This window comes from Thunnus maccoyii, chromosome 18 (assembly GCF_910596095.1).
Source record: "Thunnus maccoyii chromosome 18, fThuMac1.1, whole genome shotgun sequence".
NCBI lineage: Eukaryota > Metazoa > Chordata > Actinopteri > Scombriformes > Scombridae > Thunnus > Thunnus maccoyii.
Genome location: NC_056550.1, coordinates 21,205,049 through 21,224,033, shown reverse-complemented (window position 1 = coordinate 21,224,033; position 18,985 = coordinate 21,205,049). Strand labels below are relative to the sequence as shown.

At 41.4% G+C, this 18,985-nt stretch overlaps 1 protein-coding gene across 3 annotated transcripts; it reads right to left on the bottom strand.

Annotated features, from left to right (window-relative positions):
• Window positions 1-54: 54 nt before the first annotated feature.
• On the bottom strand, window positions 55-12,220 carry mylk5 (myosin, light chain kinase 5). 3 transcript variants are annotated; one of them, XM_042393131.1, is made up of 18 exons: window positions 12,028-12,220; window positions 8,836-8,996; window positions 6,978-7,121; window positions 6,270-6,422; window positions 5,914-6,099; window positions 5,441-5,476; window positions 4,146-4,273; window positions 3,871-4,024; window positions 3,472-3,783; window positions 3,279-3,387; window positions 2,648-2,851; window positions 2,318-2,535; window positions 2,111-2,234; window positions 1,290-1,442; window positions 1,079-1,208; window positions 897-984; window positions 624-764; window positions 55-275 (listed from the first exon to the last, which is right to left on the bottom strand). In XM_042393131.1, the coding sequence occupies exons 2-18, from the start codon at window positions 8,969-8,971 to the stop codon at window positions 70-72; spliced, it is 2,622 nt and encodes an 873-aa protein (XP_042249065.1). In that variant the 5' UTR covers window positions 8,972-8,996; window positions 12,028-12,220; the 3' UTR covers window positions 55-69. The 3 variants fall into 3 exon arrangements, with proteins under 3 accessions (XP_042249065.1, XP_042249064.1, XP_042249066.1); XM_042393130.1 differs by lacking the exon at window positions 12,028-12,220 and having other exon boundaries at window positions 8,836-9,198; XM_042393132.1 differs by lacking the exon at window positions 12,028-12,220 and having other exon boundaries at window positions 8,848-9,198.
• Window positions 12,221-18,985: the final 6,765 nt, after the last annotated feature.

The window sequence follows — 18,985 nt, the reverse complement described above, 5'->3', positions numbered from 1 at the left end:
GACTCAAGAACATTATATTTATACTTGTGTCTCCGTCATATGCAGTAAGCATGCATTGATGAAATGAATCTACTGTTGAACAACGAGTTTGGCTGAGCAGGATGTCTCTCCGTGGTCATTGGTGGCTCTGCAGGTGTAAACGTTGCTGTCCTCTGGGCCGACTTTGACTAGGACCAGGGTACAGCAGCCATCTTCCTCATATTCTATCTGAACTGTGGATGACTCCTCCACAGGCGCCTCCCCGCACAGCCACACTACCCCTGGGTCAGGATATCCTGCCAAGATAGATGGGAGGGGGGAGGACAGGGGCAAGAAGCAAAAGTCTTCATGAACTAATTGCAAGCCAAGATCCAAGTCCTACAGGCCTGAATGCTGACCGTCACATGACTGAATGGATATATTGTATCTGAACATATTTATTTCAAAGCAATAGGTCTGATAATGGAACGTATACAGTGTGTGACTGTTTATTTCTACTGTTTCATGATTTTACTTGGTCAAAACTTCAGATTTGAATATTTAACTGTCAACTCAAGTCCAAATCAGGTCCCTAGTCCTCATTTTTGTGACTTGCAGTAAGTCTTGAGCTCCTGAATGAAGGAAGATAAGAAGTATGTGTGTACCTGTGACGTGACATGAGAGACGAGCACTGGATCCCTGAGCTACTGTCTGGTCCTCCAAGGTCTGGGTGAAATGAGGTGGCTCTTGCATCTTGCGCTCCAGAGACTCCAGGGCATGTTCTGCCTCCGGACTCAGGGGTGATGCTGGGCCAGAGAGGAGGAGGAAAGAGGAAGTAGATGGAAAAACGGGTAAAACCCCAGGAGCACAGATATAGTCCGGTTAGACAAGGAAAACAAATGACTCTGATGAGAACATAATAAAAGAACGTGTCTCACCGTCTCCAGGGCTGGTAGGAGATACAGAGCTTTCACCTTTAGACAGCAGAGCCATTCTCTTCAGGGCTAGCATGGCCTTGCCTGCTTTCTATGACACAAATATTAAGAAAAAAAGTCAGAAAAGAAAAGCAACATTTCAAACTCAAAGAAAAAAATAAAAGTAATGTCCTGAAATGTGTTACCTTCCACTTCTGCCGGGCTAGAAACCTCTTCATCTTCTCCTTGGACAGACACTTGGTGGCGGCATGATCTCCAGACTCAAATGCAGCCATCCAAGGGTGGGCGAGTGCCTCTTTACAGGACATCCTCCGCCTGGGAAACACACAGAGCTTAAGGTTAAGGTCAAGATGGGGTCTGGGATGCTGTGCAATAGCTGTATGATTATGACATCACCTGGTGTCCTTGTTAAGCAGGGAGCTAATGAAATTTTTGGCCTCGTCTGTGATCTCTTCAAAGCTCTCATCATCAAACTCCCACTGGGCAGCTGTGACCAAGGCCAGGGTCTCTGCATCACTGTTACCCTGGAATGGAGACTCACCACTCAGTCTGACAACCACAGAAAAAGAGCAGTGTTATTATATTGACTGTATCAGTCTATATCCACTAGGTGGTACTAAAAGGCTAAAATTCTCAAACCACAGGCAGTCAATCCATCATGACTATCAGTACCAGCACAGTCTATTATGTTCTGTTCAGTTTCTCAAAGTGTTTTTCTGGTGTTGCAATTTACTAAGTCCCTCAAGACTGATAGGTAAAGTACTGGGTCAGTTTGATAGACATGGGTCCAACTGACTCAATCCTAGTTTGATGTGACTACTGTAAAAAGTTTTGCAGTCATTGTGTCAGAAAATCAGCTCTCACCTATTCAAATATCAAGAATATGCTGCATTTGCATGACACAAAATATATTTAAAGGAACATCATGACATTTTGGGAAATACACTTTTTTCGCTTCCTTCTCAAAATTTAGATGAGAAATTCAATACCACTCTCTTGTCTGTACAACAAATATAAACCTATTAACACTAGCCGTTAGCTTAGCATATTACAAAGACTAGCAACAGGCTGGTTCAAAGGTAACAAAGTATAATGCAGGCATGTGAGTGGATTGATCTTTTCATTTAACTCGCAAGAAAGCAAATAAGTGTATTTCCCAAAATGTTGAACTATTCCTTTAATGTAGAAAAGGCTATAGGATTAAAAGTAGGACTCACAATATATAGCAGATGACCCCAATGCTCCACATATCAGTGGCCAAACCCACAGGCTCAAAACTGATCACTTCAGGTGCCACAAACTCTGGAGTCCCATGCATCACCTTCAGAGGTGCGTCACCATCTGTTAAACATAAAAGGCATAATTTGGTGCTGAAACACACACCAGAATAACAAGTAAACATTTGAGGGTTTTATTTCACATACCGAGCCTGCTGGCTAATCCAAAGTCAATGATCTTTATTGAGGTGCCAGTGGTGTCAACACACACAATGTTTTCAGGTTTGAGGTCCAGATGGACAATGTTTTGCTGATGCATGTAGGCAATCCCCTCCAGGATCTGCTGCATGTAGCGCACACTGGCAGGCTCTGTGTGCTCAAAGTTATCATCCACAATACGTTCAAAGAGCTCCCCGCCTGCTATACTGCAGACAGACAAACCACAGGGGCAGCAAACTGTTATTAAATCTCTTTGTGTTGAAACATTGCAGGTGCTATAAGAATTCATCCACTTTGGGCTTTCATGACGATACTCACAACTCCATCACCATGACCATCTCAGGCTTGTGATCATATGCCGCCAGACACTGAACCAGTTTGGGGTGGTGAAGGTAGTTCATCAACTCTATCTCTTTACGAGCAGCCTCCCTCTCCTTGGCACGTCGGCCTTTGTAGAACTTCCCAGCATACACATGTCCGGTCACTTTGTGGGTTAGTTTATACACCAGTCCGAACTTTCCCCTGATGAAGAGACGTGTTTAGTCTTTTTTATTTCTAAACCTCAAGAAATAAAATGTGAATGTTGTGTCATCATAGATCTTTAAAAAGTGAGGTATTGTAATGAAGTAAGCCCATCACAATGATTTTTTCTTGAGTTATAAAGGCTGACAATCAAACCCGGAAAACAATCTTCAGATCTGTGATTTTAGTATGACTGCAACCACTGTTGTACAACTGTTGTTAATACGGTGAGAACCATGTCTCTACATGCATGCATTTTAATCCTCCCTCCTTTGCACTTGGCAGGACTTCCATCCCTTCCAGACAACCCATGCTAATAAAAGGAAAGACTGACGCTGAAATGTTCATCCTATTTTCTGTGGAAAGGCACTTATCAATTCTCAACAAACCTGTTTGGAAAATGGGTTTTGTCCAGGCAGATACTTACATTCCCAGTTTCTCCTGCAAATTGTAGTGATCTGTGACTTTGTGAGATGAATCAACAGTGACACAGGTATATTCTTGAGGACCCTCCTCTTCTTGTGGTTTGTGTGAATCTACACACACAGACACAATAGCTGTAATAGTAGCCTCATTATATTTGCCCTATTTTCATATATGAATAACCCATATCACCTTACCTTTCTGCTCCATCTTAACCACTGCTGATACTGGGCCTGGCTCACTTACTCCCACTGTGTTGTAGGCCCTCACCCTGAAACAATATTCCCCTTGAGGCTGCAGCCCGGAGCACACTTTGTATGAAGTGCTCTTGCACTGGGCAGTGAGTTCACTCCAGTCCCCAGACTCCGCACGTCCTTGGCTCTTTAACTCAACCACATAACCCAGGACAGCGCTGCCACCGTCGTAGCAGGGGCCCGACCAGGACAGTACAAGGCTGCTGGCAGTGATGAGGGAGATCACAGGGCAGGAGGCAGGAGGCTGCGGCTTCTCTGGTGGGACGATGATGAATACACCGCTCAAAAAACTGCAATATTACTTTATATGGTCTTGACACTAAGGAGTGTGTGTTGCCTTACCTATGACAGAAAGGGTCAGTGTGTGTTGTGCTGAGCTTTTACGGTCCTTCACTACAACAGTGTAGCGACCTGTGTGCTGTGGTTTAGCCTCCGCTATAACAAGTGTGCTGCTCTGATCAGTATTTTCTGCCCACAGCTCTGGACCATCCACTATCTGCAGATAAAAAGTAAGGAAAAGAGAGAGGAGGAGATAAATACTGACAGACAATGGAGACAAATAAAGTTGGGTGGTCAGAAAGTGGATATTTTGTATACTAGCCTTTAAATTACAGCACCTGATCTTTGTTTCTGATCCAACAGGACACTACAGGTGGGCTGCCGGTGAAACAGCAAGTCAGACGGGCAGTTTGTCCCACCTTCACCTCAAGGTGCTGAGGGGGGTTTTCAAAATGTAATGCTGGACCTGCAAAGACAAAACAAAGTGAGTGTTTTGACTTCGGTCTGCTGACTCAATGTAGTATCATCGGCTCTGCTGAAAACATCAACTAAATGCCTGTGACGTCACACTGCAAGGAAGCTATGCAGTGTAGTGTGACAGTGTCAGATAAAGACAGAGACACAGAGAAAATGTCTACTAGTGTAATGGGATTACGTGATCTGCGGCATGGGATGTGTGCTGTGCGGTAAGACTGGAAGTGCGTTACTTCCCCTAAGACCCTTATTGTTATAGCCTACAGCACACCAAGTGTCTCAAGTGGAAACCAATGCAAAACACAGATAACCTTCCCCCAATACAAGTACAACCAGTCCTTGTGTAATGAAGCGTGTTAAACAATGTTAAGCTGGATATTTTCACCTGATCTTTGAAGACGCCTCTTTATCCTGGTTCCATAATAAGTTTCACAACTATTTACAAATGTCCTTAAAGGAAGGAAGTACGTGTTTGCCTCTTGGCCGAACACACATTTGAAGTCATTGTACTGTATCTTACAGTTATATTAAATTATCATGTGTTTACATTAGACTAGAAAATTCCATATATGAGCTGAAGTCAATGTCACACTGTCAGTATTCAAATACTTTGGCATCATGATGGTGAATTTGCCTGGAGACAATCTGATAACCCCATTAGGTTTAAATGGCTTAAGTATCTACATTCTTCTTTATTTACAGGCAGCCTGATGTTTAATTATTACATCTCCTTCTCTTGCCCTCTCTTATATTTCATGTAAATCATTAAGTATTATCCGTACTGTATCAATATGACGTGTCCTTTGCAGTAATAACAACCATTCAGACCTAATTATGTGAGCTTTTATGCTTTCATTATTGCAGCATACACCCCAAGGTAAAGTTTCCCAGTGTATGGAGGCACAATAGCTTGGAGTTCGACAACATAACAACAAGAACAAAGGCTGAAAAAGTGCATGTGTAGCTCAAGGGCACACCACAAACACACAAACACACACAAAGCAACAGACTCTAATCAGTGAACATGGATAATAGAAAGAGCAGCAGACAATACGGCACTGAACAAGGAGAAAGAGAAGTAAGAGTGAATAGATGGTGGAACGACAGGTGCATTGCTTGGTCATTTGGAGGAATTAAAAAATGAGTGTGTGCTTCTTACCTTTCCCCGAGTTGGCTCTCTTCTTTGGGATGACTTCTGCAGAGAGAGATCAAGTGCAGGTAGGTTTTAACGGGGGAGGATAGAGGTGTGGCCCTGTTCTGTCTATGGCTATCAGTTAACAGACTCAGCAAGTTTGACTGTGCACTGTGCACTGTCCACTTCCCTAAATGGTGCTCACTTGGGACTTAAAACCTTTAGTGGGTGTATCAAAGAGCTATATTGTTGTAGAAGTCGTGCATAATCCTACTTGTATACACCAATCGCACAAGGACAGGAAATGATGCGTTTCCTTTTTTATTTAAAAATATAACATGGATATCCGGAAGAGGTTAAAACAATGGTGAAGAGGCCAATATATCTTCCTGGGGTATCAAAACATGCAAGACTTTTTGTGATGTCACAGCGATACATACATACATTGACTTGAATTCCTAAAATGCCCACAAATGATTAAATATCAATAATCTGATTACCTCTTGGAGATGTGACCGGACTCTGCATGTCAGAGTCTGTAGGCGAGGTACAAGTGGATCCTCCTCTGAGCTTTTGTGGCTCAACTTTGTGAGACTGTGGTGACTTTCCATTTTCCATAACGCTCTTGGATGCAGAAGTGGGGATCTTTGACACGCGATTGTGCACACCACAGATGGTTTCAAAGTCTGGATTGGTTGTCAATAAAAGAGAGGAAACAGAGACAACAGACCGCAGGACATCAGAAATGAAACTCTTGCTTGTTTGCTATTAGCAGCAAATGGGAATTTATGAGAATTAGACAGTTTCTTATGTCCATTAAGGAACAGTCACCAATGTGTCTCAATGTCCACCTCACCTCTGACAAACACAGCGGCGCAGCAGGATGTCTTCCCTGCGCTGTTTTCTGCCAAGCAGGTGTAGGCACCTGCATCTTCCGGCAAGCATTCCCTCACCACGAAATTCACCTCCCTGCCATTGAAGGAAGGAATCCCAAAACGAGCCACTTCACCTGCCCATAGGAGCAAACAAACAAACTAGAAACACTCTCATTCATTGGCATAATGTGCAAGAGCAACGAAGAGAATGAATGTGAGGAAGGAAGTCCTGAAAATGAGACCACATATAGGATCTGTGGATCAATCATTACTAATGCATGTTTCACGGCCAAGTATTGTTTAAATTCTGACCAACACCCCCGTTTCTCAAAATACCAAATATGAAAGGCTGAGTGAAGCATAATGTGTAGACGATTATGTTTCCATTTGATGAAATGGTGCAACCCTAAAAGATAGCATCGTTTCAAGGTTCATTTAGTCGTTGTGTTGGAACAAGCACAAACAGAAACGGTACACTTGATGTTACAAAACAGAGTAGATTTTCCCCCCAAGATTTACAGCTTAAGGTCAAATTTAGGGTTCAAGAGTTTACAAGAGGTCAGATGGATCTCACAAACTGCTTCTCATAAACCAAATGTAAGTTCTTGCTACTGTTATTTATTCTTTAAAAAAAAAAAAAAAAAAGTGGCTGGAATCCAGAAATCTTAGAGTACGTTGTCCCATCTCACCATTGTGCAACCACGATACTTTGATAGGCTGACTTCCTGTCAGAACCCCACGTAGCGTGATGTCACCTCCTTCGTCCACACAGCAGTCCTCCAGGGGCTCTATGAAGACGGGTATATCCGGACGTTTACGAGAGGAAAGAAACCCTGAAAATGGAGAAGAAGAGTTAGACACAGAAAGAAAATGCAACATAAGCAGGAGGATTCATAATGAGTGTTATGAGTGATCCTTCCCTGATTGTATAGAGCAAACACAAAACTTCACTTAACTGCATCCCTACTTTTCAAAACATGACAGAACTTAACCTGATATAAATTTTCACAACTTAAAATATCTATAAAAATCAATTAATTCTAGTGAAACCCTAGTTTTTACAAAAACGATCAAGAGTATAATGTTCCATTCTGTCATCTACCATAACATTTCACACTACAAAAGCTATTATTTGCTCTTCCTTTTGTCTTTAATTTAGGTAACCACTGCCCAGAAAACCACTGACATCTATTCTCTCAAACATAGTTCACACAGACTGGCCTGTTTCATTTTTATTTCTTTTTTTTTTTAAAGCCTTTTAGGAGCAGGTCTTGTATTGATACAGTATTCTACTCTCACTGGACCCAGAGTCAAGTTCTTGTTCGGATATAAGTCGTACAGGGGTGGGTATTCAACGAAACTTCACTCCCTCTGATTCTGTAACGTTTTATAAACAAGAACTTATCATCAGCAGCGCATGAGAGTAAGCAATAGTCATTACAGAGGCTTGGTCAGGTAGGAAATGTTGTGTAAAAGTGATCCTATCTGATTGTTTGATGTAATGTTAAGTCATATACAGTATACTAGTTATGGTTTAACGAAACAGGTGTTTTACCATTAACCTTTAACCGAGGATTATACTGCTGAATTACTCATCGTAGCAGACGCTGACTGCTTGTTTTATCATGCATCATACTTTGAATTGCACTTCTGCACTCAGAAACACTTAGGGGTGGATTCTCACACTTCTTTCACATCATGACTATTTAACCTTTTTTTTTTACAAGACTTTTTTTGAGAAGCTTTTATATGCATGTCAACTATGTCAGTAACTTAGTTCAACTTAAGTGTTGCAGGATTATTTAAAAAACGTTTGCCGCTGTTGAAAATGAAACTTTCATAAACACCATTGGAAACCTCAGACATGTTCTGTGGCCGAGGTGACATATCTGCCAGTTTCTGAAATGCTGACAAGTAAAGCATACAGTAGAAGGTGTACATCTGATAGAGAGATGTTTGTGTGATAATGTACACCAGATGACAACTTACTCTGAAATAGTTCACTTAAGCAGATAAACATAGACATATAGACAACAACATCATATCTAACTAACCAAAACTTTAAAACTGGCTGTGTTATGTCTTCAGATCAGCCTTTGAGGTTTCACGACAAAAGTCACATGCCCAAAGTGAAAAAGATGTCAAAGGTCATGTATTCAAATAGGAATCTAAATTCAAATACTGAAGCTTTGAGAGCATTAGAAAAATGATATTCAGTGTGGGCTGATATGAAAGTGAAAGAACAAAAATGCAATAAAAATAATCAGATAAGTGAACATTTAAACTCAGGAGAAACAGCTGATATTAACTTTGATAGCAACAAATATGGAGTTATCCTCTAGAAAATAATCTCTTTTTAACACCAGGAGGAAATTAAAGCAAATTTGTTGCAGTGCACCAACTGCTATCAGGGAGCATTACCAAGCTCAGACTTGTCTATTCAAGTACTGACATTAATAACATGGTAAATACTACCAGTTGAACGCTTTCCAACACAAACACACAACCTTGAATTATTAATCTCTGCTTCTCTCATGCCGCCCTTACCTGTGTCAGTACCTTTTTCTGTGGTCCTAGTGTCAATAGTTCCTGGCCCATTCCCTGGTGCAGCCGATGCATGAGGAGACTTGATGTGTATCCTGAAGGTTGACACATAACGCTGTTTGCTGCCATCACCACTCATGTCTTTTGAAGAACAACCCCAGTCTCTTAACGGAAATAATAAAAAAAAACCAACAAATAATTTACACAGTCATTTCCCAAGCTGATTATCACACTTCCTCTCTTTGTCACTTCTGTGTGGGCCTCTGCTGCTTTCTCTGTCTCTGTCTTCTGTTAAACCAACACTGTGTCTGTTTCTCACTCTCTGCTAAGCCAGTGCAGCTCTGACCTCCCTACTAACACTTCTCTGCACATGTTCAAGCCCTTTTTCTCTCACCCTCCCCTAATCTAACTCCACCTACATCACAAATCTTTTTGTTTTCACTTTGGCCATTTCAGGCAGGGTAGACATCTCCTTATCTCTCCAAAATCACTCCAATGCAAGATCCCCCACCCACTACTCACACCCCCTGTCTTTATTATCATGGCTAATAGACACATACTACATATAAACAAGGAAAGGCAGGAAGAGGAAGAGTGGGAGGAAGGAGGGGAGACTTATCTACCCACCCAGCCAAAGGTCGTATTGTCTGCTGTTTGTTGAATGCGCTGCAGTTTATCGATTTCCATGTTTGCCTGCTCACTTATCAATGCTGCAACTGAACTTTGTGATACCAGTGACGCTGGCATTGCAGAGGGTCATTTCACGCCTGTGGGCTGTAGAGCTGTGATTGGGAACAACAGGCTCATAAATCCTATGTAGCTTTAAGTGTGAGTGCCTGCCCCGGTACAGTATATCCCAGCACACATGGCAAGGTGTCTGTTCCCGGGGTAATAGCGTCACTTCAATAGACCCACCTGCTGCGATGGTAACCAGAAGATCTCTCAAGAGGGGCCTGCTGTTGTTCTCGTTATGAACATATGTCGTTGTTGAGAGAGTCAACCTAACAGAGCAGCACTAAGACATCACACAACCTGCATCATTTATTATAAGATGCGATCATGAGGGAACAAATGTGTCACAATTATCAAACTTAACATGTCTGAATCAGTTTTGATGAGGGGAGAAAACATTATTAGAAGTGTTTTATGTCAGTGGAGATAACAGAAGCCCACCGTGGTGATTAAAACATCTCTTTCCACTCCACTCCCATCCTAGCCTCCCAAATTCCACATCAGTGATCACAAAGAAAAGCACTGTGTGAGGGGCTTGTTTTAGTTTCTGTGAGGAGAGAATTCCCAAATCAAACATTTACCAAAGGGCTGCACACACAGATACACCATTGTAAAGACCTTTTCATAGTGTAGATATATATGAGTTTCAATATTTTTTTGGGAATCATTGCTGCCAAAATAACAGAAGTTGTGAAACATATTTCAGTTTGCTGTGAAAAGAGATAAGAGATAAACCACTGCAATTCACTAGAACTTCGATGTGAAAATGAAAAGTTGCCAAAAACAATACTCAACACATTAAAAAGACACAGACATCTTCCATGCCTTGTTTGCAATTACTGTCTGTAGCCACAAGCCCCATCTAGCAAAGGCAGGATTGGCAGATGAATCCACAAGATAATCTGTCAAACCATCATGGTGTCTCCCATCACGTGTGTCCAAATACCCTGCTGTAGCACACATTGTCAGACACTGTGTGAGTGACCGTGCACACGGCAGTCATGCATCCAATGAAGGGCTTCAATCTGATTATAACTGTGTTCATGGGCCCCCTAGTTAAAGCTACAAATCGTTATGATGCGGGAAGAACTCAGTGTGTCACAGTACAAAATAAAATCAGGGACAGTTATATATATATGTATTGCACACCATGACAGACATTTTATCTAATAAGGTTTGACTCAAAGCTGAAAATAAGACGTGACAGCTTCCTGGGAAAAAGAAAACACACGCTGAGAAAGTTGGCAGAAATACTGAGGCTGCTGAGCTGCTCATTAAGAGGAAACAGAGTGATAACACTGCATTTCTCCCACAGAGCTGTGGCCTGTAGGAGCATAATTAATGTAATTTAGGCACTGGGGCCACTTACTGCACACAATAGAGCCTGGATCAGGGAGGAGACATGCTGACTGACCCATTACTTCTACGATGTTGCCCCCTATATGTGTTGTAGCTTTTACCAGCAGCTGGTATGCATGCAGGTAGTTTGATTTGCTCTCTGTCCTTGAATGACTGCGGTGATTTTAGCCCCTGTCTTTCTAGAGCTATCCCCCGTGACTCTTCAGTCTGAACATGAGGGGATAGATGTGGACTAGAGATAGTCATAACAGAGTGAAGGTCTGCTGATAAGAATCTTTGTGTATCTTAAAAGTGAAACTGATGCAATGTGAATGAATTCGAAACTAATAATAATGTTACAAAAGACTAATTTTCTCATGAAAGACAGAATGAAAAATATGAAAAATACCCTGGCACTGTTATGTACTGCGTGCATGACTAAATACAATATGGGAAGCAAGATGGTGCAAACTTGTCAGCATGTTTCTTGACATATGTTTGAGGACGTTGTTGCAGCCGTTAAGCTTATTTAAAAGATGTTTAACTGCAGACAGTTGTAGAATTAAATAATTTGGAAAAGGTATTGAACTAATGAAAAATAATGCATCAAACAATACATGAGCAATAATAGAAATTGTATAAAAATAAGGAAGTATTAAACTAAGAAACACAGTGTCATGAAAACTGGTAGCAACAAGTAGCAAGTAACAGAAAGTCATTAATACGTTGTTATCTTCTGATGGTTTGACAAAGCTATTCTTTATCCATCTCATAATTGTATGTGTTCATAACACCATATCTTTGACTACTGATGGTGAACAAAGGGCACAGTCAATCAGAAAAGACATAATGCTAATATTTGTGATATTAATGATAAATGTCTCCATAAGTCTCCATATCAGAGAACTTATGTCTTGTATGGGCCAAATGTGTGAGATTCATTGCTAAAATAGGAGAAGTTGTGAAGCATATTTCAGTAGGTGCTGCAGTGGAAGCAGCCTAGCCCAGTCTCTGCTCAGTATCACACTCTTTTTTTTCCATTTTCAGATATAGAGACTAACAAATTGTAAGTCTCTACTACCATGACATATGTGAAAGTACATTAATCATACAACAAGCACTTACCTTTACATGATCGGGCTTGCACAATTGAACTTCAGTGCCCTCTGGTGTCAAATTTCTTTGCTCGCTTTTTTATAAACCAGCTCTTGCAAGTGATGGCAACATACTGTGCCAATCAGGTTGGGTAAGGTTGGATTTCCCAGTAAGAAGCTGTAAAACATGGCCATTCATTTAGAAAAGCAGCCAAAGGGTTAAACAAGGAATCCTAACAACCACTCAACAGTAATGATCTAAAAGCTGCATGCTCAGCTAATTATTCCTCTTCAGTGTTGCTGCTGGCAGGAGACAGTCCTTCAGTTTACACCATCGCTAAGAATGAAGACACTGGCACCATCTAGATGTGAAGTATGTACACACAAGTAGTACTTTGCTTTTCGGCTGATTTCAGACAGAGCACTAAACCACTCACAGGAACTAGATATTGTGTACTTTGCAACATGGTACTTTCCACTTTTTTAATGCAGTAATGTTCCTGTAATTCTTAGATTATGCATTGTAAAAGTGTTTTAAAAGAACAACAAAATTCATGGTTTCAATAATCTTTCTTTACTTTATTTGAAGGTAATATGTTGTTAAATATATCCCCTTAGCTGCAACAATAAAGATATAATAATGGTGACTGAATGGCATCAAGCATTACTCCATCCTCTCCATACATACATATTTTCCACACACCCCCCCTTCTCAACCAGCAGAGTTGTGGCTTAAATAACCTACTGACCTTTCCCTCCTTGTGCTTGCTTGTTAAAGCAGAAAACATACAACTATTCAGCAACAATATTATGAAGCTTCCAAGGAAAAAATGTAACACTTAAGCTGTGACCCCTGCCGTCTCCCGCAGCAGCTGCCTCTAAGGCTTGCTGGACAAACAGTCAGCATTCCTTCTGTCTGTACTACTGAGAGGCCAAAGCTGTTGTGTTTTCTGTTGGCTGTGCCACCACTCACTATTCTCACAACTATTCTCACACAAGTGGAATGAGTTTCTTGCAAAGGGCTTTTTTTTATGAAATAACGGACTGTGAAACTAAAGCCCAACCAGCATTTAGGAGACACCACAACATTTACATATATATGTATGCATGGTCACAACCTTTAAACAAAACTAGAATGCCAAATAATTATTTATTTTATTGCTGAGGGACCGTGTCACCATGTTGTAGCTGTGTGGTTTATTTGTTAAGTGTTTATTGCAGCAGTACATGTGCCAGAACAGCAGAGGGTGTTGTTCACCATAACAATATTAACATTGGCTGCCACTGAAGGAAGATCCCTGAATTGAACGTTTGAAACACAGAGCGCTCAACTAAATCCATCTCTCTTCAAGTCTTCAATTCAGTCTCTCAGTTAAGATCACATTACGCTGCCCTTGTCTTCCGAAAATACCATCTTTTCCTGTCAGGATTTCTAAAACCTTATAATTTCTCTTCCTGAAATAGCAAATGAGCTCTGGTGAGGTGTCTTTTAAATGCTGACCCTGTTGTGCAAAAGCTCCTGTTGTTTTACGCTCTGTTAGTTTCACACATTGACCGTGACTGTCTGGCCCAGCAGTCCTCGGGCCATTCCAGCCGACAGCTCGACATGTGCAGGGAGAGTCGCCACAAAATAACCACACAGGATGCGCAGGAAAACCACTAAACTTCTGAATATCTCTAAAGGAAATTACTAATGTGCATGATTTGGGAATACTGGCCTTCCTGCTGTTTCTCTGACTGGGACATTGGAATGATAAGATTTTATCTGGTTTGCACACTGGGAATTTATGCATTAGAAGTTTGATGGTAAAACAGTTATCTATATGTTTCTGTTTTAAAAAAATCATATCACAGTCTTTTACATTCGTGAACATGCTTAGTTTAGCAGCTCTTTTCCATGAGAGAGAGAGAGAGAGAGAGAGAGAGCATTTGTGAGCATGTATGTGTCTATGTGTTTAACTCCCACCTTTGCAATGAGGCCCCTCCGCTACTCTGTTGTTGGCGAGGGCCCACATGGAAGCGATTACGCTGTGCAGAGAGTGAAATTACAGAGAGAACCTACAGAACTGGAGCCCTTCTATAACCACTCACTCACTCACTTAGATGTACACCCATGAACACAAGCTCAGAAACATATACAGCCAAGTGAGCACACACACAGAGATAGAGAGACATGGACACACATACACACACACACACACACACACACACACATACACACTCACAGAGGAGCTCTGCTGCCACCTTGCCTGAAGCTGTTCATTTCCACCGCTGGCTCTGTTGGGACAAGGCTGCAGTGTGCTTCCCTCCCCGCCTCCTCTCTCCTGGACTAGAGTGGGACGGGGCCAGGGCTGTAAATTCCTCAGAAAGAGCTGTTAAGAGGGCCTCCATTAAAACAGGGGGGCCGGCGCTCGCCAGAGAGGAGCCGACTCAATAAGTCATCATCGAAGCCTCAAGCCTTACTGGGGCCCAGGGGAGAATAACTATAGTCACAGACTGGATTAGAGCATTACTACCTAGTTTACCTGGAAATACAGGTGCTCCTAGTGCTGCAATATCACATTATTGGGCCAATAAGAATGCTTTTACTGCCCTGTAAAGCATCTGTATAGGTTGGTTTGCTTATCAATTAATAGCACAATGATTACTTCCCCGGCCGTAAAACTCATTTTTAAGCCCCTGCTGGATAGGAACAACACTGCCTTTGGCCCATTGTTATTTCAAGACATTGTTACCTCCTCTTTCCTCTTGGTTCATAAAAAAGCTTTGATCACGAGCCAAAATATCAGTTGGAATAATTATTACAGTATTTCACAGCAACATAGGACATAGTGTAGGAGGGGGAGAGAAGTTCATTATATCCACTGATACTGCATATTTCTGCTTGAATAAATGTGTGGAGTTCATAGTACATACAGAGTAGTGAGCAAAATACAGTAGATTCATTACAAGACACATGGACATTATAATACATGACTCATCAAACAGAAAGCTTTTGGTCTGTGAGTGTGTTCATACTTTAAACGGTGACCCCAGATCGCTGTAGCTCCATGTCTACGGGCCAGAGATATTACTGAAAATAATATTTTAACAAATAAATACTGGCTGCATCAAATTTCAATGACGTTAACACAGTAGCTGGAAACACCAGACACTTGTTCCCTCCGTCGTGTGTTATCATTTGCTACTTGCGCCATCACTTGGAAAGTTTATGAGAGTGGCACGCTTGTATACACATTGTGGTGTCTGGATGCACGTTAACCGTTCCCTTCCCTCTACACACACTCCTCCCAATCAAGCCCATTATTATCCCAGGCGTGCTGCAGACTCCCAAAATATCTGTCACACAGCTGTCGGCACCTCTCTGCTCAGCAGCTGGAGAGGCTCTGAAGTACTCCCTCACTTTCTACCCTGATAACATACACCCTTGCCCTGAAGGACAGGGGTGAGAAAAAAAACAAAAAAACAACAACAACAACCCTCCCATATCATTGCAGTTAGTCTCCTCCAGTCTGTTGTGTGTGTGTTTGTTTTCACCCCTGAGTGGTCTGTGCACTTATGAGCAATAAAATCCTGGACAAATGGTGTGCATGAGGCATGAAAATGAGCCACCAAGAAAGTAATGCTAGGGAGCTTAGTACAGTGAACCTCTTTCCCCAGTTTCTATTATATTTGCCTCTGCTGCAAGAATTTAATCCACATGTTGATCTTATTTAGGCAATAAGGTATGAGAGGCTGTGTTTAGTGAATTTGGAACAGCTGTTGATCTTGATGAAAGCCTAAAAAAAGAGACCGGGAGGACAAATCATCATAGTAATATGAAAATAAATGAAATACTGACGAGATATATTTCATTTTGGAACCATGTTATTTTGTAAGTCTTTTCAGGGGCTTAACAGTCGTTAAAGATGTCAAACCCCTTTCTTAAAAAAGAAAAGTGAAGAACAACAACCATTACAACCATTTTTTTTTCTCTTCACTTTCTAAATGTCTCCGAATTGAAGCAGAGTAGGGCAGATGTCAAGTATAAAAGTGAATTTAGTGGACACGAGATAAACGGAGAAAAGCAGGACACCTCCTCACGGCGACTGCCAGAATCAGAATTTATGGCTTGAGGCCCTGAATCAAAGTCAGAAAACTGAAATGTACATTTAAACCTACATTCTCCTGCCAACTTGTTGAGCTCCATCAATCCCACTCACAGCCTCTGAAAGCAGTGATAGGAGGAGAAAGAACATATTGCACTTCCTGTTGAGATTTCAAGGGAGAGCAAGACAGATAGATGTAGCGTGTGCTCTGGAAAATCTCAGCTGCTCTCCTATGGTTAGGATAATGTATGACTGCAACTAATCCAGAGTTAGCCTTCAGAGCATGAGTTCTTCTTGAGTTTGTGCCAAGATTTGATTAGAAACAGGCTTACTACATGTCTGGCTCTTTTTTCTTTTCTTTTTTTTCTCATTTTTTTCCTCTTTTCCTCAGTCCTGATTTCCTTTGTTTGTAATGTTTTCAACCCCCTCCATAGACCTTATATAATTCATATACAGTAACACTACTAAAGGAAACCGAGAAATGCGCGCCGCAATCACATGCACTTGAACAAAGGCTTCTCAGTAACAGTGAGAACACTGGCGCTTGTAACTAACATGATCCCTTTTTCTGACATGCCAAGGCCTTCTTCCAATACGAGCGACATCATAATATCAACTCGAAAAGCATTCTTCTTGTCTTACCCCCGGCTTGTCCCTTCTTGCCCTCGAGCGAGCAGGAAACGGCTGCATGCAAGATTTAAGATTTGAGATCAACAACATGGGAGACGGCTGCCACAGAAGGAAAAAAACAAAAAAAAAAAAACTGGGCACCAGCATTAAAGAAAGTACAATTAGAGTTATCTACTCTTGAGAACTATCAGCTCTTGCACAGTTTGGTACAGTAGCTTTGTCACAGCGTTTTCACTATAAATGTACGTCTAACATTTCTCTGTATGTAGAGAAGGTCAAGACCATCAGGTAAAGTCTGTGTAAAACCTCCCCAGATGGGTCATGCAACACCAACTTTGATTTTGTGAAAAGCTTTTTTTTTTTTTTTTTTTTTTACCTGGCATACATGCAGTGCATCTGATTCCATTTACAATAGTTTTGATGGTCTGAGATCCAAGCTTTTACTTAAAATATTCACAAAATCATAGATGTCTCTCCTCATTTAGATTCTCTTTTTCCTCCTTTGTTATTTTTCCCTGGAGAAAGACAAAAGCAACCAAATAATACAGATTTTCCATCGTGCTCTCCAAACCCCTCCTCCCTTTAACCCTAAAACAATCTGACTCTCTTTACCACCAGCACCCCACCCACATGCCGCTTCTCTTCATTCTCTCACTCTTCACTCGTTTCTCTGCTTCAGTGCAAAGCCAAACAAGCCAGCCATTAAGTTGAGTTAAGCGCAGGAAGTGGGCCTTCGGGCCAGGCGGCACTGTTTACAAGGAGCTAGTCAGGTTTCAGCAGCGCTTTGAAGTGAGCAGCACACAGGAGACTGTCTGTCAGTAGGCAAAGGCCCAGCGCCGCTCCACTGACTCACTCGCATTCCCCCCATTCATCTGAGCGAAGAGAGGGAAGGAGGGTGGAGGTAGAGGGGGTGTAAAGGGCAGAATAGAGAGAGAGAGAGAGACACAGGTTGATTTATGGTCTCCCACTGTCAGAGTACCTGTTCCTACCTTTAATCAAATTTACCTGTCTGTTATTACAACCCATCTGTACTTAACCCCATATAGGGATACAAGGAAGACAAACATCAACTTGTCCAACAGGTCATGAGATATAAGAAGAGATTGATAGCAGCTATATGATCATGTCAGTAAATATATACTATATATACATGATGCGCCCCCTCTAAACCTTTTGCAGTAAAGTAAGTGATATGCACACACTGTATTTGCGTGCATGTCTTTAAGGTCTGCTTCTAGCCCTGAGCTTCTGCTCTGAGGCAAGAGGATCAGTTTTCTCCAACACACCCATCTACTTGATGACATCACCGCGGAGAACGTTCAATTTCAGCCATGCATGGCTTGGGGGATTCCAACTTGGCAGAGAGCACAGTGGCTGCAGAGAAGTAACACTATAAGCACAAAGCTGAGCAACCTTGTTTTTTCTTCACCCAAACAGGCAGGCAGGAACATTTTCACACCTATGCAACAGCACAGACTTCGCTTGCCAGATTGATTCCTGTTGATTTAACCAAGACCTCTCTAACAAGTGGCAAAAAAAAAAGAAGAAGAAAAAAAAAAAGGGTTTCTCGTTTTGTTTAGCACTTGAAGGCGATGTTGGTGTATGTGTGAGGAAGCCCTCCATTTGGAAAGGTCTCAATGTTTGCACCGGAGTTGCTGTCACATTCTCACAGATTGGCACCAGCTTCTCAGACACAAAACACGCATATGTGAAATCTTTCAAAACCCTTGATAAGCAATTAAAAGGAAAAGGTTTGTTCAATTGACAGCAGCTTCAGTATAAACTAATTCCTTGTATTTCCCAGAGGGCTATAGTCTTGTATAAGCTAATTTTCATTAAGAACTCCAATAATCTGCTTTATGGTTGTCTGCCAGTCTGAGGCAACAGATGTTCAGGTGTCACACAACCCTCACCCCCTTGTGAAAACAACATGGCTGTCCTTTTATCAAAGAACTTGTTATCAAGACAGTATTTAATCATTAAAGAATACTGAACATATGGAAAGGCATTAAAAAAAAATCAAGCGTTTGATTTATAGTTATTTGATATCTGGACATTTTGTAGAGATTCAGCATATGTTTTAGGTTAAAGAGGAGTGACTGAAACTGGAAAATCCTCTTTGACATCATCCAACAGATTGAAATATAGACATTCTTTGAATCCATAAAATAAACATAATTGATTACCAGTATTTAATTAAAAAAAGGAACATGTCTAGATCTACGTTATGTGGCTTTCTTACAGTGCAAAAGTAAAGCAGGTACACTGGCA

Coding starts and splice junctions, on each gene's coding strand:
- mylk5 (XM_042393131.1), bottom strand. CDS start 8,971: ATGAGTGGTGATGGCAGCAAACAGCGTTATGTGTCAACCTTCAGGATA. Junction 3,784..3,870: donor ACTGACCCTTTCTGTCATAG/GTAAGGCAACAC, acceptor TCGTCCCACCAG/AGAAGCCGCAGCCTCCTGCC. Junction 2,852..3,278: donor TTGCAGGAGAAACTGGGAAT/GTAAGTATCTGC, acceptor TCTCTTCATCAG/GGGAAAGTTCGGACTGGTGT.